The sequence below is a fragment of the Schistocerca nitens genome, chromosome 6 (assembly GCF_023898315.1).
Source record: "Schistocerca nitens isolate TAMUIC-IGC-003100 chromosome 6, iqSchNite1.1, whole genome shotgun sequence".
Taxonomy (NCBI): Eukaryota; Metazoa; Arthropoda; class Insecta; order Orthoptera; family Acrididae; genus Schistocerca; species Schistocerca nitens.
In genome coordinates, this window is record NC_064619.1 from 629,873,758 (window position 1) to 629,897,921 (window position 24,164).

At 47.1% G+C, this 24,164-nt stretch overlaps 1 protein-coding gene across 2 annotated transcripts in view; it reads left to right on the plus strand.

The window, feature by feature from the left end:
• LOC126262993 (uncharacterized) overlaps positions 1-24,164 on the plus strand; it is a 128,935-nt gene that overhangs the window by 32,816 nt on the left and 71,955 nt on the right. For both annotated transcript variants that reach the window (XM_049959946.1, XM_049959947.1), the window contains exons 2-3: positions 3,675-3,897; positions 18,116-18,288. In XM_049959946.1, coding sequence (XP_049815903.1) covers positions 3,675-3,897; positions 18,116-18,288 — 396 coding nt within the window. The remainder of the gene's footprint in view (positions 1-3,674; positions 3,898-18,115; positions 18,289-24,164) is intronic.

Here is a 24,164-nt window from a genome sequence, read left to right on the forward strand (position 1 = left end):
ACTACTGTAATTTCGAAAGTTTGTCTGCCTGAAAATGTACTGTTGTCCCAAGCATATTGCAACAAACGGTGTATTTCTATCGCTGTTCGTTTAGTTTTTATTGCCGTTTCAAATATACCGGTCATTTTTGAAACACCCTGCACATTCCCTTCACGTGTTTAAGCCAAGTATTACGCACGGGAATGCTCAGTAGCAGCCAGGCTACATGTACATTTAACAATTAAGCGTGAGCAAGAGCATTAGTGATGAAATCATACGAGGCAATGTTGTGCAACCTTAGTAGGGACAGGATCCGACTATTCTGGAGTAGGATCTTACAATCTGAGACAGCGTTCCGAGACAAACCTCCGTCACAATGTCCTCAAACGAAACGTCAGATCCGCCTAGCAACAGCGATCTGAACGCCCGTTGGCTGAAAGTTTGGTTTATATATATATATATATATATATATATATATATATATATATATATATATATATATATATATATATGCTGAGTCAACTAACGTTACCGCTGGATATATTTCGTAAACCACATCAAATACCGACGAATTGATTCCACAAACCGAACGTAAGGAGAGGGGCTAGTGTAATTGGTTAATACAAACCATAAAAAAAATGCACGGAAGTATGTTTTTTAACACAAACCTACGTTTTTTTAAACGGAACCCCGTTAGGTTTGTTAGCACATCTGAACATATAAACAAATACGTAATCAGTGCCGTTTGTTGTATTGTAAAATGTTAATTACATCCGGAGATATTGTAACCTAAAGTTGACGCTTGAGTACCACTCCTCCGCTGTTCGATCGTGTGTATCGGAGAGCACCGAATTACGTAGGGATCCAAAGGGAACGGTGATGGACCTTAGGTACAGAAGAGACTGGAACAGCACATTACGTCCACATGCTAACACCTTTTTATTGGTCTTTTTCACTGACGCACATGTACATTACCATGAGGGGTGAGGTAAACGTACTCACGTGGTTTCCGTTTTCAATTACGATGTGGAATAGAGTGTGTCCCACTGGAAACGCGTCGACGTATGTGGTATCAGCATGATGGTGCACCTGCACATTCCGCAATTAACACTAGGCTGACCCTTGACAGGATGTTCGACGGGCGTTTCATAGGACGTGGAGGACGCATAAATTGGCCAGCCCGTTCTCCTGATCTTACACCTCTGGACTTCTTTCTGTGGGGTAAGTTAAAGGAGAATGTGTACCATGATGTGCCTACAACCCCAGAGGATATGAAACAACGTATTCTGGCAGCCTTCGGCGACATTACACCAGATGTACTGCGGAGTGTACGACATTCATTACGCCAGAGATTGCAATTGTGTGCAGCAAATGAAGGCCACCACATTGAACATCCATTGGCCTGACATGTCGGGACACACTCCATTCCACTCCGTAATTGAAAACGGAAACCACGTGTGTACGTGTACCTCACCCCTCGTGGTAATGTACATGTGCGTCAGTGAAAAAGACCAATAAAAGGGTGTTAGCATGTGGACGTAATGTGCTGTTCCAGTCTCTTCTGTACCTAAGGTCCATCACCGTTCCATTTGGATCCTTACGTAATTCGGTGCTCTCCGATACACACAATCGAACAGCGGAGGAGTGGTACTCAAGCGTCAACTTTAGGTTACAATATCTCCGGATGTAATTAACATTTTACAATACAACAAACGGCACTGATTACGTATTTGTTTATATGTTCAGATGTGCTAACAAACCTAACGGGGTTCCATTTAAAAAAACGTAGGTTTGTGTTAAAAAACATACTTCCGTGCATTTTTCAATGGTTTGTATTAACCAATTACACTAGCCCCTCTCCTCACGTTCGGTCTGTGGAATCGATTCGTCAGTATTTGATGTGGTTTACGAAATATATCCAGCGGTAATGTTAGGTGACTCACCCTGTATAAATATGTGTGTGTGTGTGTGTGTGTGAAACGAGAGAAGGGTTCTTATTGGCTGAGGGAGAAAGTGGGGGTCTTCTTGTCCTTCTGGAAGACAGGGCGAGTCAGTCGCGAGGAGCCACGCAAAACGCAGGGTCGAGTAACCGGGGCGGCTCTAAAAGAACGGTCGCGAGAACATATCTCAGCTATTAAACAAGATATAAAGTGAAGTTATTAGTTATAAGAACGCCACGTGTCGTGGACAGTGTCTGTCATTATGTAAAGTCAGAAAACTGTGTTAATGTGTGAAAAGGGTCGAATATAACGGCATAGTCCAGAGCCGCCATATTGCAAATGCTGATTCTGTGACGTGTCTGACAAAGCAATTTCTGTATTAAAACAAGTATTGTTCAAACGTTGTTGACAATTAACAACTGGCATCCGTAAACACTCCACTGAGCGCTACTTCTGTGCTACGAGGTACTTACCGAAGCAGCAGGACACCAGGTTATTGATACCGTCCAGAGAAGCACTTACTTCTCTCTACAATGCCACTGAGGGTGTTGTACTCTGCCGTGTCCCATCGCTCGTGCGCCGACTGTAACATCACGTTCAAACTCATTTAAATCTCGACCACTTGCCACTGTAGGAGCACTAACTGATCTAACAATGCACCAGACACTTATTGTCTAATATAGGCGTTGCCGAATGCAGTGCAGTATTCTGTCTGTTTACATGCCTCTGTATTTGAATACGCATGCCTATACCAGTCTCTTTGGCGCTTCAGTGAGAATAGAACATGGGAATAAAAGCTTGTCTGAACAGTGTGTAAATTTCAGGCTGGACGAATGTTCAAATAACTTACGGGTTTGCTGCCGGGTGACGTCGTCGAACACCGCCGATATTTCGACAGGAGCACACTCTGCCACTCTCAAGGCACAAATGCAAGGAAGAAGAAATGTGCTAGCAAATTTAATACCTCGGTTAACAGAGGAGAAACAAGGAAGACACCACACACAGAACAAGTGTCAACACAAACAAAGATAACCAACATCAGAAATATCGATAGTTACTATTAATCAACAGGTGAGATAGCACTAATTCTGTCCCTCTGTTTTTTGATGAGAGACACAGCCGGATTCCAAGCAGCATTTAAACAAAATCCACCAGCTCTGTTAATAAGGTTGCTTGATATTCTGATTTCAACAGCGTCCTTAATAACACTATCCCAATAGCTGGACGTGCAAGCCAGAATCTCCGTGTTGTTGTATTCCATAGGATGACCGGTGTCAAGGCAATGTTCTGCAAATTGCATCCTATGGAATTGCAGGTATTGGGATAGTGTTATTAAGGAAGCTGTTGAAATCAGACTGTCAAGCAACCTTATTAACAGAGATGGTGGATTTTGTTTAAATGCTGCTTGCAATCCGGCTCTGTTTCTCATCAAAAAACAGAGGGACAGAATTAGTGCTACCTCACCTGTTGATTAATAATAACTATCGATATTTCTGATGTTGGTTATCTTTGTTTGTGTTGACACTTGTTCTGTGTGTGGTGTCTTCCTTGTTTCTCCTCTGTGAACCGAGGTATTAAATTTGCTTGCACATTTTTTCTTCCTTGCATTTGTGCCTTGAGAATGGCAGTGTGTGCTCCTGTAGAAATATCGGCGGTGTTCGACGACGTCACCCGGCAGCAAACCCGTAAGTTATTTGAACATTCAATTCGCCGGGAAAAGCTAAGGTCTCAAGTTGTACGATTACTGTTTGGCAGGAGCTTACTCGCTGTTGGAGACGTGCGAGAACCTCGACGCGCTGTTGGCCGTGGTGCCTGCGGTCGCAAGCCTGGTGCAGCCGCCCACAGACGTGGAGCAGTGCGCCGGTGCTCCGGCTGTGATCCGGGGGCTCACGGCACCCACGCCCAGGGACGAGGCGTTCACCACGGAACACCGCTGCCTCATCGCTGCCGACTGCATCGACTCCTGTTACGCGCAGGGGTACGTAGATCGTTGGGTGTCACGACCACTATTCGAACATCTGATACTCTTCTCCTCCTCCAAATTTGTTCTGCGTGCCATCACCCTAAAACAAGGCCCGTGGGGCAGATGACATTTCGTCAAAACAACTGATGTCCTTGGGACGGTCAGCTATGACGAAACACTTCCATCTGGTGCACACCATGTAAGAGACAGGCGAAATACCGTCAGAGTTCGAGACGAAATAATACGCTACTGGCCATTAAAATTGCTACACCAAGAAGAAATACAGATGATAAACGGGTATTCATTTGACACATATATTATACTAGTACTGTCATGTGGTTACATTTTCACGCAGTTTGGGTGCATAGATCCTGAGAAATCAGTACTCAGAATAACCACCTCTGGCCTTGATACGCCTCGGCATTGAGTCAAACAGAGCTTGGATGGCGTGTACAGATAAAGCTGCCCATGTAGCTTCAACACGATACCACAGTTCATCAAGAGTAGTGACTGGCGTATTGTGACGAGCCAGTTGCTCGGCCACCATTGACCAGACGTTTTCAATTGATGAGAGATCTGGAGAATGTGCTGGCCAGGGCAGCAGTCGAACATTTTCTCTATCCAGAAAGGCCCGTACGGTACCTGCAACATGCGGTCGTGCATTATCCTGCTGAAATGTAGTGTTTCGCAGGGATCGAATGAAGCGTAACACATCAGAAATGTTCAAAGTGTCGTCAATGCGAACAAGAGGTGACCGAGACGTGTAACCAATGGCACCCCATACCATCACTCCGAGTGATAGGCCAGTATGGCGATGACGAATACGCGCTTCCAATGTGCGTTCACCGCGATGTCGCCAAACACGGATGCGACCATCATGATGCCGTAAACAGAAACTGGATTCATCCGAAAAAATGACGTTTTGCCATTCGTGCACCCAGGTTCGTCGTTGAGTACGCCATCGCAGGCGCTCCTGCCTGTGATGCAGCGGCAAGGGTAACCGCAGCCATGGTCTCCGAGTTGATAGTCCATGCTGCTGCAAACGTCGTCGAACTGTTCGTGCAGATGGTTGTTGTCTTTCAAACGTCCCCATCTGTTGAGTCAGGGATCGAGACGTGGCTGCACGATCCGTTACAGCCATGCGGATAAGATGCCTGTCATCTCGACTGCTAGTGATACGAGGCCGTTGTGATCCAGCACGGCGTTCCGTATTACTCTCCTCAACCCACCGATTCCATATTCTGCTAACAGTCCTTGGATCTCGACCAACGCGAGCAGCAATGTCGTTACGATACACCGCAGTCGCCATAGGCTACAATCCGACCTTTATCAAAGTCGTAAACGTGATGGTACGTATTTCTTCTCCTTACACGAGGCATCACAACAACATTTCACCAGGCAACGCCGTTCAACAGCTGTTTGTGTATGAGAAATCGGTTGGAAACTTTCATCATGTCAGCACGTTGCAGGTGTCGCCACCGGCGCCAGCCTTGTGTGAATGCTCTGAAAAGCTAATCATTTGCATATCACAGCATCTTCTTCCTGTCGGCTAAATTTCGCGTCTGTAGCACGTCATCTTCGTGGTGTAGCAATTTTAATGGTCGGTAGTGTAATTCCAATTCCAATGAAGGGAAGTGCAGTTAGGTATCAGTATTACCGTAACTATCACTTCGATGAGCATGGTTGCAAAATGTAGGTTGTATCGAAAACAATTATACGATTTAAGATGATCATAACTATTACGTTATCTGAGATATGTGCGTGAACAACGTACTGATGGAAGGAGCAGAGTCTGGAGTTTTACATGGTTCCCGCTAGGTAGCAGCAGTTGCTCACCCTTCAGTTCTAGTAAAAATGGTGTCGGGGCAGCAGAAAGCGTTTCGTGTTCTACGTTTTGCGCAGTACGGGTCAGTAATAACTGTTCAGCGTGACTTTCGTGCTAGGGTAAATATTTCCACATGTTTACTTTGATCAACTTGACAACATATTTGTTTTATCCTGCGTGCATAGTTTTCGTTTGTTTTTATTGATACAGTCTTGTTATGATGTTGGAAGCTAAGACCGAAAGAAGTAGAAAATAAAAAAAAATGTACGGCTGACGGCCATATATTCTTGATGAATATATGCGCAGACATTCTTATATTTCCTCAGAAACAGGTCATCTTACGAAAATGTCTGCGTCCTTACGAGAACGGTTCCCTTAAGGTTTCCCAGTAAACATACTCCCAAAAGTATCCTCGCAAGGAAATCACATACATCACTACCATTCACCATATTTTGACAGGTAGTCCCACTGTAGCGCTCATTGCAGTATGAATTTCCCTAGGAATGGTTGGTTTTCCGGTACTGCTGCTCACGTAAAACAATTTCTTGGTGCCTAGTTGCACTACTTCATGAAAATTACACCTTACTGTCTTTGTGCACGTTTTATATGGTTTGCCTTCGACAACAGATTCTCCTCGTGACAGATCAACATTAACAGTAGCTTAACTTAGCTAGAATATCTTCCCAGTAAGTTGCACAGCACATTATCGAATATTCTGCATCAGAATCACGCTGTAATTAAAGTCTAAAACAGGGATCATGCTGTAGCCCTCGCTTAAATGAGACACCACATCTACATTTTGTCTAAAATTGATTGCTTCCAACTGAAAATTTACCATTATTGGAACAATTGGCCATACATCCCCTACCACAGGCATATTATAACGTGTTGGATCCCATTGCGTTTTACCCACTTAATCTCTCAAGGCCAACAGAAACATAGTTGCCACCTACTACACCCATTTTAGCACTTTCCACCTCTGCATATCCCACAATATTGCTGCTGGTTCATATCACCCATACTGTTGTTCTCATAAAATTGCTAGTAGTTCATTCCACCTCTATTATTCCGTGGTTGACAGCACCGCCTCTGCACATGCCCCATAATCCCACAATTAAAGCACTTTATGTTCGCTGCAAACGAGTTTCGTCGATATGTTATTTCTGTTGCAACATCAGTCTCCTCAATTTCCATTGCTAGCCTAGCTGCTGCATGCACAGCCCTAGGTGCCCGATAATGCACCCTTCTAGACACAGACCCATCAGAAGAGCCCTGTGCTCGACTTCCTGTAACAATACATTGTTTGTCTCACTCTTCTGCATTAGTTCATATGTGTGCACATTAAGGTTTAGAATCCTGTCTACAAAATCCTTAATGGTATAATTAATTACACTTGACTGTTCACATAAAAGCTTCACACTCGTCTGCTTATTATATCTGTGCACTGAACCATGTCTGAGCTCCTCAAATGTTTTCAGCTTGTCCAGTGCCATGCCCCGCCAGGGGGTCCACAACTCTTTTGTGGATACGTGCTTGGTGACCCCGAGCTGGTGCAGCTCTCTTTCTTTTCTGGTCTTCATACCTTCCGTTTCCACATCCCTCCCTCTCCCCGATCCTTTCCCCACACTCCCCCCACCCCTTCCCTTCCCCTTCACACTCTTTTTGGGAGTATGTTTTGTGTGTAAGTCCGGAAGCGGACGCTTGTGAGTGTAAGACGTAGTTTCTCTTCTTTACTCTCTATGCTGGAAAGTCTCTGTCCTCCCTTTGTCCTTCTCGTTTCTTTGCCTTTTCCCTTTACCCTCTTCACCGCTGCCGCGTTTCATACCTCCCTTCTTTCCCATTATTTGTTCCTCCCTTACTCTTTCTTTCCTCCCTGTGGGTGTCTAGGGGCTATCCCCCGCATTCCAACACGTAGCTGGTGACAGGGTAACGCGTAATTCCCCGCCCTGGGAAGGCCAGGGAGGGGTGGTTACCCGAGCTGGTACCTTCCGAACGTGCCGATTGGTCCCTCTGTCAGTTTCTCGGGAGGTGTGGACAATCACCTAAGGAGGTACTGCCCTCAGAGAGGGCCCCCCATGAGGAAGGAGCGCGCCATCGGAGATGCCGGTAATCATTGGGGATACTTTCGCACTGGTTTCCTCTACAACTTCTGCCCGCAATAGAAAGCTAGATGAGTTTCAGTCATGGACAATTCTTCCATCAGTGCCAAAGTTTATAGTTGTTTCTCGGTCTGACGAAGGTCAAGACTTCTCCTCAGTCAACCCTTTCATTATTCAGAAAGGTGTCGACACAAGTGCAGGTCCTGTAAAGGCTTGTTCCCGATTACGAAATGGCACCTTGTTGTTAGAAACAGTCAGTGCCCTACAGGCACTAAAATTGCTGCGAACTACACTGCTACACACCTTCCCTGTCTGGGTGGAAGCAGACCGTACTTTAAATTCATCATGAGGGGTGGTTTATACATACTCACTCGACGGACTATCCAACGAGGACATTCAAAATTACATGTGTGAGACCAGGGTGTAACGACTGTACATCGAGTCATGAAAATGGTTGACAAGGACTTGTTACCGCCCCTTCCTCTCTTCTTGATATTTGATAAACTTCCATCGAACATTAAAGCAGGATATGAGATAATTTCAGTTCGCCCTTATATCCCCAACCCTACGCGTTGCTATCGGTGTCAGCGGTTTAATCGTACTAGCCAGTTGTGTTCCAATCCGGCCAAATGCGTTACATGTGGCAGGGATGCCCATGAGGGTGATTGTCCAGTTCCATCCCCTCATTGCATCAACTGTATGGGCGACCACACTGCCTCCTTTGGAGACTGATCTATTTTCAAAGATGAACAAATTATTCAGGAAATCCGAGTGAAGGAAAAGGTGTCTATATTTGCTGCTCGTAAGTTATTCACCAGTAGAAAGCCCACTGTGCTCCCAGCAGGTAAATATACCACTGTCCTTGCATATCCTCAGCCTACTAAGGAGGTAGCCATGCAGACTGGCGATCACACCTTTAGCGCCACGGTCGTCAGATCGGCCAGCCCAAAGATCGCCCTTTCAACCTCCCCACTATCACCTTCTCACTCTAAGGCTCACCCTTCATTGGCTCCTGCTAAATCACAGGCCCTAAAATCGGACGCCCGGACTTCCAAAAAAGAGCCTACTCGCGAAGATTTTTTACGCACCCTGACCTCACAGCCATCAATTCCTCCCTCTTCTCAACGTCCTGTTTCCAAGGAGGCTCACAAGAAACATAGTTGTGCGATCTTAGGCTTTTCTGGCGAATTAACTGTTTGTACTGTTCTCGGGTCTCCAGCTGGGTGCAGTCGTTTTCAAACCACGATATTTCGACAGCCTTCCTTGCCGTCATCTTCAGGCGATACCTGCAGACTGAGCGTCTACGCTGAATCTCCTCCCCTTTATACTCTGATCGCTCCCCACTCCTTCCCCCGCGTCATGCCGCACGCGGCACTGTGTGGAGTGGTGGTGGGGAGGGGTGGGCTGCCGGCTGCTGGATGCAAACTGTGGACCATCAGATATCCTGTGGCCTTCGTCTGGCGTGGAAGTCGCTTTGAGCCGGCGCTGTGCTTTTAGTTGGCTGAGTGCTGGGTCCCAGGCTTTGCTGAGCTTGAACCCGGCGTCTCTGTTCATCAGCCCATCAGCTACACGTATTTCAACCGCCTCCTTCAGAACACAGGCCCAAAAAGACGAGGCTTGCCGAAAACGGAAGTTTTACGGCAAACGGAAGATTTACAGCAGGCCTCGTCTTTTTGGGACTGTGTTCTGAAGAAGACGATTGAGATACGTGTAGCTGATGGGCTGATCAACAGAGACGCCAGGTTCAACCTCAGCAAAGCCTGGGACCCAGCACTCAGCCAACTAAAAGCACAGCGCCAACCGAAAGCGACTTCCGCGCCTGACGAATGCCACAGGACATCTGATGGTCCACAGTTCGCATCCAGCAGCCAGCAGCCCACCCCTTCGCTCCACCACTCCACGCAGCGCCGAATGTGGCATGATGCGGGGTTAAGGGTCGGGAGCGATCACAGTATAAAGGGGAGGAGATTCAGCAGAGACGCTCATTCTGCTGGTATCACCTGAAGATGGCGGCAAGGAACACTGTCAAAATATCGTGGTTTGAAAACGACTGCACCCAGCTGAAGACCCGTGAACAGTACAAACAGAAACAAAGTTCCTCTCCTTCTCCGCCACAGCGTGTCTCCCTTCAGGGCCACCCAGCGGTAGCCGCCCACGGCCGTCTTCCGTGTCGTCGATACGCACTGCTGGCTGCCGCTCAACCAGCCGATTACTGGTGGCAGGAGCTGCCCCCAAACAACCAATCCTCCTACGATCATATTCCCGGGTCGTCTTCTATCTTCAGGAAACAAACCTACATACCCATGATCGCTTTGTCTTCCCTCATTTCCAATCGGTCCAGTTTGATCTCCCCTCTGCTGATGGCACTCCGGCACACGTGGGACTTAAAATTCTTCTCCATGATACTGTCCATTATCACCCAATCTCCTGAAACAGTTCCTTACAAACCTTCGCTGTACGTCTTTCCCTTTCTGGTTACACCTTCTCTCTTTGTACCATACACGTTCCGTTGTCCACACCAATGGCAAGAGCCAATCTCCTTCATCTCCTTGGTCAGCTCCCGTCCCCCTATTTGCTGGTTGGGGACTTCAATGCCTACCACCTGCTTTGGGGATCTCCACGTCCTTATCCGCGAGGCTCCCTATTGATTGACCTCTTCCACCAAGCGGATCTTGTTTGCCTCAACACTGGGGAACCTACATTTTTGCCTGCCTCCACGTCAACCTATTCTCATTTGGAGCTTTCGGTCGGTACTTTTCGGCGAGCTCGGCGCTTTGTATGATTCGCTCTTGCTGATACACACTCGAGTCACCATTTTCCATATGTCCTTCAATTACAGCCACAACTGCTATCTATGCGCCCAAGACGCTGGAAGTTTTCCCATGCCGATTGGACACTTTTTTCCTCTCTAGCAACATTTGATGATCGTCAATTTCCTAGCATCGACGATCAGGTTAATCATGTTATGGAAGTTATTCTTACAGCCGCGGAACGTTCAATACCTCGTACCTCACCTTTGCCCCGACAACCCCCCCCCCCCCCCCCCCCCCTAGTTCCTTGGTGGAACGAGGCGTGCCGTGACGCAATATGCGAGCGGAGGTGTGCTTTTCGCGTTTTCCACCACCATCCTATGTTGGCCACCTGTATCCGTTATAAGCAGTTACTTGCGCGATGCCGTCGCATCATATGCGATAGCAAGAAGGCAAGCTGGGACTTCTTTACCAACTCCTTTAACACCTTCACTCCCTCATCTGTAGTTTGGGGCCGCATTCGACGGTTATCCGGCACTTCTAGTTTCTCCCCGACCTCTGTACTAACTGTCGCGCATGATACCTTAGTGGACCTAGTTTCAATTTCTAAGTCATTGGGTCAACACTTTGCTGAGATTTCGAGCTCTTCAAATTACCCGCCCGGCTTTCTCCCGAAGAAACGAGCAGCGGAATTGCGACCTCTTGCTTTCCCCTCTCAAAATAGCGAAAGCTATAATATTGTTATCTCTATGTGGCAACTCCACCAAGCACTCTCTTCCTCTCGCTCTTCCGCCCCAGGACAGGATGGCATCCACGTCCAAATGTTGCTACATTTATCATACCGTAGTCTGCGTTATCTCCTTCGCCTTTATAAAGGAATTTGGACCGACAGTACGAAGGTGGAGGGAAGCTATCATCATTCCTGTTCCGAAACCTGGAATGGACAAACATCGCCCCATCTCTCTCACGAGTAGTGTATATAAGGTTTTGGAGCGTATGGTGAATTCACGTTTAGGCTGGAGGCTGGGGTTACGAAACTTTTTAACACCTGCCCAATGCAGTTTCCGAAAGCATCGTTCCGCAGTTGACCATCTTGTTGCTCTCTCTACATGAACATTTTTTTCAGGAAACGCCAAACGGTAGCTGTATTTTTGATCTGGAGAGGGCATACCATACCTGTTGGAGGACTGGCATCCTCCGCACACTGTTCTCTTGGGGCTTTAGAGGTCAGCTATCCCTTTTCATCCGTGAATTTATGACAGAGCGCACATTTATGGTGCGGGTTAACACTACTCTCTCCCGTACTTTCTCCCAAGAAGATAGGGTGCCCCAGGGCTCCGTGCTAAGTGTTGTACTGTTTGCCATCGCCACAAATCCAACTATGGATTGTCTCCTTCCCGATGTCTCGGGCTCCCTCTTTGTCGACGATTTTGCGATCTACTACAGCTCTCAACGGACCAGCCTTCTTGAACGACGTCTTCAAGGATGTCTCGATCGCCTCCACTCATGGAGCATCGAAACCGGCTTCCACTTTTCTCCCTGTAAGACCGTCTGTGTAAATTTTTGGCGTCGTACGGAGTTTCCTCCGCCTTCCATACGTCTAGGCCCTGTTGACCTTCCGTTCGCGGACGTCGCCAAATTCTTGGGCATTATGTTTGACAGAAAACTGTGCTGGTCCTCCCACGTTTCATATCTTTCGGCCCGCTGTCTGCGATCCCTCAACACGCTCTGTGCTCTGAGTGGTTCCTCCTGGGGAGCGGACAGAGTGGTCTTCCTGCGCCTATATCGCGCCTTAGTGCACTTGAAACTGGACTATGGAAGCATAGTTTACTCCTCTGCACGGCCATCTATTCTTCGGCGTCTCTGTCCACCACCGTGGACTGCGTTTAGCATCTGGAGCTTTTTACACCAGCCCCGTGGAGAGCCGATACGCTGTGACTGATGAACCTCCGCTGTCCAATCAGCGAGCTGTCCCACTGAGTCGTTACGCTAGTCATCTGTCTTCCACGCCTGCTCATCCGACCCATTCCCTTTTTTTCGACGCCTCCTTGGATTTAGGGTGTTTAGGCCAATCTTCCTCTCTACTACTACCGGGAGTCTGCTTCCGTCAACTGCTTCGTTCTCTTTCCTTCCACTTCCCTAAAACTTCCTTGACAAATGGGGGTACGGCGCCGCCTTAGCTTCGTCCCCGGACCTGCCTGCTCCGTGGCCTGTGTCAGCTTCCCAAGGATAGTACACCCCCCATCCCCCCTAGTTTATCGTCGGGCATTTCCTGCTCCACGCGTACAAATGGAGGATGCCACATTTGCTTACAGTGACGGGTCAAAAATCACATCTGTTGTTGGGAGTGCCTATATTGTTGGTGATACACCTAATAGATTTCGGCTTCCCGACCGGTGTTCGGTTTTTACTGCGGAGCTTTACGCTGTTCTCCAGGCTGTCCAATACATCAGTCGCCAAAAGCGGCTACAGTATATTACATGCTCGGATTCGCTCAGCTCTCTCCTCAACCTCCAAACTCTTCATCCCGTCCGCCCTATGGTCCACGGGATTCAGGACTGTCTCCACTTGCTCCACTTGAGGGACGTCTCTGTGGCATTCCTCTGGATCCCAGGGCATGTTGATATTCGCGGAAACGAGGCAGCCGATGTAACGGCAAAGGCTGTGGTCTCTCTTCCTCGGCCCGCAGTTCGCATGGTTCCCTTTGCCGATCTGCAGAACGTTTTATGTCGACGTGTTGCTCTTTCATGGAACACGAATTGGTCTACACTTCCCGACAATAATTTATGGGTCGTAAAACCTCTTCCCTGTGCTTGGCCCTCTTCCTCCCGCGCTTTTAACTAGGCTCCGGAAAGGGCACTGTCTTTTTAGCCAAGGACATCTTTTAGGTGGCGATCCTCCCCTGCTTTGTCCCCACTGCTCTCAACTGTGGACGGTGAGACACCTTTTACTTCAGTGCCCCTATTTTAATCCGCTACGTGCCCCTTTACAGCTGTTGCCTGATATATCTTCCGTTTTAGCAGATGACACGCGTTCAGCCGATCGCGTCCTTGTGTTTATCCGTGTCAGTGAGAGTGAGATGACATCGGTCATTCGAAGATCTTTTTTGGGGAAAAGAACCTCCCCCCTCCCTCCTTCAACATTAGTTTTCTAAGATTTCCTTCTGTTTCTAGTTTCCCTCCTTTTTGAGTTTCGCTCCCATTGCTGCTGATTTAACAATCGGGAATGGGCGCTTATGACCGTAGCAGTTGTGCGCCCTAAACCCATAACAAAAAAAAAAAAAAAAAAAAAAAAGTCCAGTGCCTTTGTGAAACACAAATGACTTCACTTTTACTGACAAACGCAATCTTGCTATCTGCAAAAACGGTTTGTCTGAGCAACCGCTATGTTAGCCGATTACAAGAGATCCTTCAGTAATGGAAGCACCTCCTCCTACGAACTACTAAGAAAGGGAGTAACAAGATTTGCCACAGCTACATCCAGCCCGCCGATTTCAACGGTACCAATCCTCACCCTTCTCAACTAGCTTATTATTCACAAATGTATTCTCTGCTCTTAAACGTGCTATCTTATCAACCACTGATTACATAGCTTTCTCACCAGTTTCTCTGATTTCGCCATTGCATCATCCGTACTCACAGTTATGAACTCGACAATAACAACCCAACTATAACAAGAGCACTCGTTAGTTATTCAAACTGCCACCGTTATTTCTTATGTCTAATCATGAACCACCTTGACTCCCTGCATTGTCCTGCCATATGGCCAAACTGATGACACGTCAAACGAACAACAGCCACAGACTTGGCACAAGGGGCAGAGTGCCCAAGTATATTACACTGTGCACATCGCACTGGATCTAACCATTGATTTTTAGAATTGCTCTGAAACTGGGAGACGACCATCGGTTCCTCCAGCTTTACAAAAGAAAGTTTGCACTTAAAATGACACGTGTAATAGCTACTTGACTGAGGGCTGGGTAATAATACAACAAATGTGTCCTGAAGCCGTACAAATAGCTGTGAATTTTGAGGCAGATTCATTCGCAGTCCAGCAGCCTCCCCTCTGGACTGGGAGCTAGGGCGTCGCCAGGCTGCTGCCAGGGCGTTGGCCCAGAGACCAGACCGCCTACTGCTGCTCGGCGTGACGTCAGCAACATAGGGTGTTGACACGTGTATCTCTTACCAGGGTGCAGGCCAGCCGGCTGCCACGCAAGAGTGTGATTTTTGAGTTCTAAGTGAGACATCACTCGTGTCCTCGCTCATGACATTCGTGAGGTCGAGACTGTTTGTAGCCCAAGGTGTAGGTTATGTGAAGGTAGAGGTCTAGATTGAGCACAGTACGTATATTTCGCGCTCTTCAAGAGAGACATATTAAAAAGTAGTAATTTTTATAAATTTATCTCGGTTTACACATATATATGTGAAATTATATTACGAGGGTAATCCCAAAAGTATGGTCTCCTATGTTTTTATAAGTACATAGGCCTGTTTATTTGCATCAGTTTACAGCTTGAACATTTAGCTATTTTTCGACATAATCACCATTTATGTCGATGCATTTTTGTAGACGCCGTGGCCGTTTTTGTATGCTCATATCATACCAGCTCACCGCCATGCTGTTCAGAAAGTTATGAACGTCTTCTTTCACCTCGTCGTCGGACCTGAATGGCTTTCCGGCCAAATGTTCTTTTAACCTAGGGAACTGGGTGCCAAGTCAGGACTATAGGGTGTGTGGGTGACTATGTTCGACTGAAACTGTTGCTGGAGAGCAACGGTTTGCTGAGCGATGTGTGGTCAAGCGTTGTCATATAGAATGTGTACGCTGTTGCTCAACATTCCTCTTCTCCGGTTCTGAATTGCCCGTTTGAGTTTTTCAGAGTCTCACAGTACCTGTCAGCGTTAATTGTGGTCCCAGCGACTCAGGTGCGACGACGAGGTGAAAGAAGAGGTTCATAACTTTCTGAACAGCACGGCGGCGAGCTGGAATGACATGGGCATACGAAAACTGCCACAGCGTCTCCAAAAACGCATCGGCAGAAATGGTGAATATGTCGAAAAATAGCAAAATGTTCAAGCTGTAAACTGATGTAAACCATTGTAGAACTAACCAGGTCTATGTACTTATAAAAAATAGGAGACCTTGCTTTTGGGATTACCCTCGTATATTATATTCAGCAAGATGGCTGATACAAGTTACTCCTGACGAACGTCACAGTCTACGTTTCATTACTGTGACAATATTTTATCGATGTATGTAACGCAAATTAAGTACTAATAACAGACCTTTCCAATGCAAAGCATCTAGATTCTGCGTTTAAAGATAAGCTCTATGAGGTACTCGTTTCAATAGACGTCCATTATTTATACTGTCCTATATTAGTAAATTAAACGCGACTTCGTAACAAGTTCCTCACATAATTCTATACTATTCTGGACTATAGATGGATGTATCCGTCTGCTTTGTACCCACACAGTATATACAACAGGCGAACTTTGGAACACATTTTTCACTGCACATTGTATTATTGCTACGATGTGTCTTTATACTGTCAACGACATAAACGCAACGTAACTATGATGTGCTTTCAGAGATTGACCTCCACAGTCTGCATTTTATTGATGGCTGACAATATATTTTATATCTAACACGAACAGATTACGGAAACGTGATCTTTGGATTTTAAGAAACCTTCATCTGTTATGTGTACATACGCTCCTCGGTGCAGTCGTATGAAGAGAGGTCGATCCTTGTGTTACTAACTTAATGATCTTTCAGTCTGAGTGTTGTGAAGTCAATATTGCGCTGGTATCGTAATCATGGCCTGCTGTAAGTGGTTTTGTAAACATTCTTCGTTTCTTATGGCTTTCGGTTTATCGGATTGGAAGTTGAATTGCTTATCCACATAATGTACTTCCACATATTTAACTTCAACACCTCTACGAGTTATTTGTTTTACCCTGCGTGCACATTGTTCGTTTCTTTTGTTGATGTAGTCTTACAGTGAAAATATTTGTTACGATTGAAACTGGTAGAAAATATAATATAAATTTCCAAACATGCTATTATTCAAATTCCTGAAAGTTGTGTCCTGACACCTAGTCAGATTGTTAGATTTAGAAAACACTACTGGCCATTAAAATTGCTACACCAAGAAGAAATGCAGATGATAAATGGGTATTCATTGGACAAATATATTATACTAGAACTGACATGTGATTACATTTTCACGCAATTTGGGTACATAGATCCTGAGAAATCAGTACCCAGAACAACCACCTCTGGCCGTAATAACGGCCTTGATACGCCTGGGCATTGGGTCAAACAGAGCTTGGATGGCGTGTACACGTACAACTGCCCATGAAGCTTCAACACGATACCACAGTTCATAAAGAGTACTGACTGGCGTATTGTGACGAGCCAGTAGCTCGGCCATCATTGACCAGACGTTTTCAATTGGTGATAGATCTGGAGAATGTGCTGGCCAGGGCAGCAGTCCAACATTTTCTGTATCCAGAAAGGCCCGTACAGGACCTGCAACATGCGGTCCTGCATTATCCTGCTGAAATGTAGGGTTTCGCAGTGATCGAATGAAGGGTCGTAACATATCTGGAATGTAACGTCCACTGTTCAAAGTGCCGTTAATGCGAACAAGAGGTGACCGAGACGTGTAACCAATGGCACCCCATATCATCACGCCGGGTGATACGCCAGTATGGCGATGACGAATATACGCTTCCAATGTGCGTTCACCGCGATGTCGCCAAACATGGATGCGACCATCACGATGCTGTAAACAGAACCTGGATTCATCCGAAAAAATGACGTTTTGCCATCGTGCACCCAGGTTCGTCGTTGAGTACACCATCTCAGGCGCTCCTGTCTGTGATGCAGCGTCAAGGGTAGCCGCAGCCATGGTCTCCGAGCTGATAGTCCATGCTGCTGCAAACGTCGTCGAACTGTTCGTGCAGATGGTTGTTGTCTTGCAAACGTCCCCTTCTGTTGACTCAGGGATCGAGACGTGGCTGCACGATACGTTACAGCCATGCGGATAAGATGCCTGTCATCTCGACTGCTAGTGATACGAGGCCGTTGGGATCCAGCACGGCGTTCCGTATTACTCTCCTGAAACCACCGATTCTATATTCTGCTAACAGTCATTGGATCTCGACCAACGCGAGCAGCAATGTCGCGATACGATAAACCGCAATCGCGATAGGCTACAATCCGACTTTTATCAAAGTCGAAAACGTGATGGTACGCATGTCCCCACCTTACACGAGGCATCACAACAACGTTTCACCAGGCAACGCCGGTCAACTGTTGTTTGTGTATGAGAAATCGGTTGGAAACTTTCCTCATGTCAGCACGTTTTAGGTGTCGCCACCGGCGCAAACTTTGTGTGAATGCTTTGAAAAGCTAATCATTTGCATATCACAGCATCTTCTTCCTGTCGGTTAAATTTCGCGTCTGTAGCACGTCATCTTCGTGGTGTAGCGATTTTAATGGCCAGTAGTGTATCATCTCTTACATCAGGTGACTATACTTTATTTTGAAAGGTTGGACGGCGTGGAATGGGACCTGGAAACGCTGGCAACAGATCATCTGAGACGTCCTGTCCTCTCACAGTTACTGCACGTTGTTTACCGCATCTCGAAAGCTATAAGAGCCGAGATGGGATGTGCCGATGTGCATCCATGGAATGTGTATCAGAAGAACTTGCACGCAAGTGGTGAGTATTTTATTTGTATGTTCTTTGAATGCATAATTTCTCAGCGATTTTTTTCGAAGATGTCGTGTACGGTTATCAGCCTAATAGTGACATCGTGTTGTCGGAACTTTTCGATGAGTTTATATTGATTAATGTCCCACTTCTAGAAAATCTCTTCTGTGAGAATGAACACGTAGATGATTTAGTTGTGTCGGAAGTGAAAACTATGTCCTAATGATATTACGCAGTGAACAAAAAAATGGTTCAAATGGCTCTGAGCACTATGGGACTCAACTGCTGTGGTCATAAGTCCCCTAGAACTTAGAACTACTTAAACCTAACTAACCTAAGGACATCACACACAGCCATGCCCGAGGCAGGATTCGAACCTGCGACCGTAGCGGTCGTGTGGTTCCAGACTGTAGCGCCTTTAACCGCTCGGCCACTCCGGCCGGCACGTAGTGAACAAAACTTGGAACTAAGTAATAGCCGCAGCAGACGCAATAACCGACGTCTGTTGATAACTAATTTGCACCTACGCATATAGTACCTTTCTACATCTACATTTATTCTCCGCAAGCCACCTAACAGTGTGTGGCGGAGGGCACTTTACGTGCCATTGTCATTACCTCCCTTTTCTGTTCCACTCGCGCATGGTTCGCGGGAAGAACGACTGCCGGAAAGCCTCGGTGCGCGCTCGAATCTCTCTAATTTTACATTCGTGATCTCCTCGGGAGGTGTAAGTAGGGGGAAGCAATATATTCGATACCTCACCCAGGTACGCACCCTCTCGAAACCTGGACAGCAAGCTACACCGCGATGCAGAGCGCCTCTCTTGAAGAGTCTGCCACTTGAGTTTGCTAAACATCTCCGTAACGCTATCACGCTTACCAAATAACCCTGTGACGAAACGCGCCGCTCTTCTTTCGATATTCTCTGTCAACCCGACCTGGTACCGATTCCACACTGATGAGCAATACTCAAGTATAGGCCGAACGTGTATTTTGTAAGCCACCTCCTTTGTTGATGGACTACATTTTGTAAGGGCTCTCCCAATGAATCTCAACCTGGCACCCTCCTTACCAACAATTAATTTTATACGATCATTCCACTTCAAATCGTTCCGTACTCATACAGAAGTAACTGCTACCAGTGTTTGTTCCGCTGTCATATAATCATACAATAAAGGATTCTTCTTTCTATGTATTCGCAATACATTACATTTATCTATGATAAGGGTCAGTTGCCACTCCCTGCACCAAGTGCCTATCCGCTGCAGATCTTCCTGCATTTCGCTGCAATTTTCTAATGCTGCAACTTCTCTGTATACTACAGCATCATCCGCGTTAAGCCGCATGGAACTTCCGACACTACCTACTAGGTCATTTATATTTATTGTGAAAAGCAATGGTCCCATAACACTCCCCTGTGGTACGCCAGAGGTTACTTTAATGTCTGTAGACGTCTCTAGACCTTTAATAATCAACATTAATTTTTTGTCTGTTGTTCTGATCTGACATCAAATGAAATTTGTCATCAGTGTTAGTCTTCTCCACAGGAGAGAGCACGCCAGTACCGCAGTACAGTATAGAACACTACTTCTAACACTGATGAAAGTCTACGTTCGGCGAGAAGGAGAGTCCACATATTTGTCCAGGAACGCCGTCCCCTGCTGGAGTCACTCACTAGATCACATGGGGCTACTAAATTACGTGGATATTGATTGCTACGTTCCACATGTTAATCCCATACATTTTTATGAGAATACGCTCAGATGATTCAGCGCGCTAGTTTAATGTGGGTTACGAATCATCGTGGAATTTGGCCATTTGTTTTATTTATTTACTATAAGATAACTCGACGTTGCTAGCGTATTTATTTTTTCCAATCCTCTATAAGTCCAAATCCTTTCCCCTCTCTCCGTCCAACTCCTCCTTCCCCCTCTCTCCCTTTCCTTATCCATCTCTTGCTCCTGTCTCCTTGTCCATCTCTTCCTTATCACTACCTGTACATCTTCTCCTCCACTTCTCTCTGTCCATTTCATTTTCCCCCCTTCTCACTATTCACCTCCTCCTCCCCCCTCCCTCTAACCTCAGCTGTGCCTACCTACATGCATATCCCCTTGAATACATTCTATACTGTTGCCCCACACCCAAGTCATGTAGCAAGTTTGATTTGATACACAGGAGACGTGTAACGAACGAACACACACACACACACACACACACACACACACACACACACACGCACGCACGCACACACACACGAGGGTTGACTGAAAAGTAATGCCTGTGAGCCGTGGTAAAAATTGCTGTTTTGAAGAGCGCGCCGCGGAGCGTAGTGTGAAGCAGTCGCCCTCCGTTTCTGGCGGTGGCGCCGCTGTGGCAATCGCAGCTTTGGTGTCTCCCTCTGGTGGGAAAGGGAAAAGGTTGCCTGTTCACGTGCGTTTAAGGGGCGCTATAAGCTCGCCAATCAGTCAGTCAGTCTGGGTCAGTCTCTCGTCCCCAGCTTGCCAGTCTGTCTCTCGTCCTCATTTGTTGGGCAGCTAGTGTCTGTCGTTCGGAGTGCTAGTATATCTGTCGTTCGGATCAACCTTTCCGGCTAAATGAGAGTTTTTCCACTCCGCCAGTAAGACAAGTCAGCGAGTGGTCGCCCGGTCTGGGCTTAGTGCCTGCATCTGAGTCTGCGCGTTAGGCCGCCAGTCTGCTTGAGTTTGCTAAAGCAATGGTCATTCGCGGTTGGATCGATCGGTTGGTCGGTCGCGCACTGATACACAAGATGACTTGTCCGTCTTGAGCGTCGGCGCATGTGGGGTCGCCACGTGAGTCCAGTGGGCCGCGGCGTATAGCGAGTGGTAGTGACTTCGCGGTCGACACGAGAGCAACAGGAGTCAACCCACGACATCGGTCTGGCCGGTGCGAGCTGCGGCGCCGTGAGACGGGAGATCGGCGCGCCTTCCTGCGTCCGTTGAAGCGACTGGCAGCGGACGGTTCGGGAGAGCGATTTGGGGGTGCTGCGCCAGGTCTTCTCGAGAAATCGCAGTTTATTAGAAGTTAAGTGATTGGTGATATGTTGTTTGATTTACTCTTTGATTTATTCTTGTTGAATTCTACTTGTTTTCTTGGTGAGGTCACCAGCCGTTTTGCTTTGGGGTCGTCCCACCATTCTTCTCCGTTTGCCCACCCACGGGAAGGTGTTTTTTTTATAAATAGGGTGGTCCGTTTTTCACTTGTGGAGTAGGAGCGGGTTAGAGCAACCTGCGGTTCGGGTTGTTCGGTAATCTTCCCATCAATCTACCGTACGTTAGTAGCTGCCTCTGTCATGTTTGTCGGATTTGGTGTGTTAACGAATTTATTGCTTGGAGCGTAACGACCTAAAACCTGAAATATGTTTTGATCTTGAGAGGCGGTATCTGTGTACTGTAGAGCATCTTAACTATTGTTTGGCCAACCTTGTAGAATTTTATATAAGATTGCATTTCATGGGCTTTTATTTAAATGATAATTTTCAATGATCATTGTAGTGCCGGCCGGAGTGGCCTCGCGGTTCTAGGCGCTACATTGTGGAGCCGAGAGACCGCTACGGTTGCAGGTTCGAATCCTGCCTCGGGTATGGATGTGTGTGATGTCCTTAGGTTAGCTAGGTTTAATTAGTTCTAAGTTCTAGGGGACTGATGACCTGAGATGTTAAGTCCCATAGTGCTCAGAGCCATGTTTTTTCTTCTCTACAGCTCCAGTTGGCGGGAAGCTTTAGCACTGAACGGTTGTGTTGTTACAGTGTGAAATATGGAACCCTGCGCAGACGGTCGGTCAATGCGATTTAAGCAACGAGCAGGCATTGAATTCTTGACAGCGGGAGGTGTCACCCCAAAGGAGAATCATCAGAGAATCTAACCAGTTTGTGGTGATTGTGTTGATGTGAGTACTGTGCGCCGATGGGCGAGTAAGTTTAAAGATGTTGAGGAAGGACCATCTGACCTGCTTGACAAACAAAGAATTGGCCGTCCTGTGACAGCAACCGCCGAGTTTCACAAGTAAAATGTTGACAGACTGATTCAGGACGATCGTCGTATCACTCAAAGAGAAATTGCAAGCACAATCGGCATTTCACAAGAACGTGTGGCTCACATTATTGCTTTGCTTGGCTATCGGAAGATCTGTGCACGATGGGTGCCCCGGATGCTGACTCCTGAAATGAAAGCGCACAGGCTTGAAATTTGCCAGGGACTCCTCTCGCGTTAAGGGAATGAAGGTGACGCCTTTCTCCATTCAATTGTGACAGGAGACGAAACGTGGGTACACCATTACGACCCGAAGACGATACGTCAGTCTATGTAATATCGACACAAAGACTCGCCCCAGAAAAAGAAATTCAAGACGCAGCCCTCAGCTGGAAAAATCATGGCCACAGTGTTCTGGGAATCAGATGGTGTCATCCATGATCCTTGATCGTAGAACATCAATAAATTCCGAGCGTGTCATTACAGCGCTGCTAACTCTGAAACGACTGCTAACGAGGGTCCGAAAAGTAAAGGGAAATGTTTTCCTGCACAACATGACAATGCCAAGCCACACACTTCACGTGCCACCACAGCCGAACATCAGAGACTGAATCTCTCCACCGTACGGCATCCTTCATACAGTCCAGATTTAGCACCGTCTGACTTCCATCTGTTCCTGATAATGAAAGACGATCTGCGGGGACATCATTATGCTCCTAATCAAGACGTTGAGAGAACCGTGAGACTGTGGTTGCGGAAGCAGGGTGTCGACTTCTTCCGTGGCAGCTTCAGAACACTTGTTCATCGTTGGCAGAAATGTATCCAATTAGCTGATGATTATGTGGAAAAGTGAATATTGGTAATTAAAGATCACATTCTAAGGATTATTTTTGCGTGTGATTTATTAAATTATTCCCATCTAAACCCAGTTAACGAAGGTAGAGGCATTACTTTTCATTCAACCCTCATATATAGAACAGGTTGTATATAAATATAAATAGGTAAAGAAGTGTAATGTCATGTGTAGTTTGAAGAATTCTGCATTTTATTTCTGTTTTATGTAATGCGTTGATGAATTTAACATGTATGTGACAGAATAGGGTAAGAAAAGAGTATATATTGGCTGCATAAGTCTTGCTGCACAGAGATCGGCAGAACGTATATAATACACTCCTGGAAATGGAAAAAAGAACACATTGACACCGGTGTGTCAGACCCACCATACTTGCTTCGGACACTGCGAGAGGGCTGTACAAGCAATGATCACACGCACGGCACAGCGGACACACCAGGAACCGCGGTGTTGGCCGTCGAATGGCGCTAGCTGCGCAGCATTTGTGCACCGCCGCCGTCAGTGTCAGCCAGTTTGCCGTGGCATACGGAGCTCCATCGCAGTCTTTAACACTGGTAGCACGCCGCGACAGCGTGGACGTGAACCGTATGTGCAGTTGACGGACTTTGAGCGAGGGCGTATAGTGGGCATCCGGGAGGCCGGGTGGACGTACCGCCGAATTGCTCAACACGTGGGGCGTGAGGTCTCCACAGTACATCGATGTTGTCGCCAGTGGTCGGCGGAAGGTGCACGTGCCCGTCGACCTGGGACCGGACCGCAGCGACGCACGGATGCACGCCAAGACCGTAGGATCCTACGCAGTGCCGTAGGGGACCGCACCGCCACTTCCCAGCAAATTAGGGACACTGTTGCTCCTGGGGTATCGGCGAGGACCATTCGCAACCGTCTCCATGAAGCTGGGCTACGGTCCCGCACACCGTTAGGCCGTCTTCCGCTCACGCCCCAACATCGTGCAGCCCGCCTCCAGTGGTGTCGCGACAGGCGTGAATGGAGGGACGAATGGAGACGTGTCGTCTTCAGCGATGAGAGTCGCTTCTGCCTTGG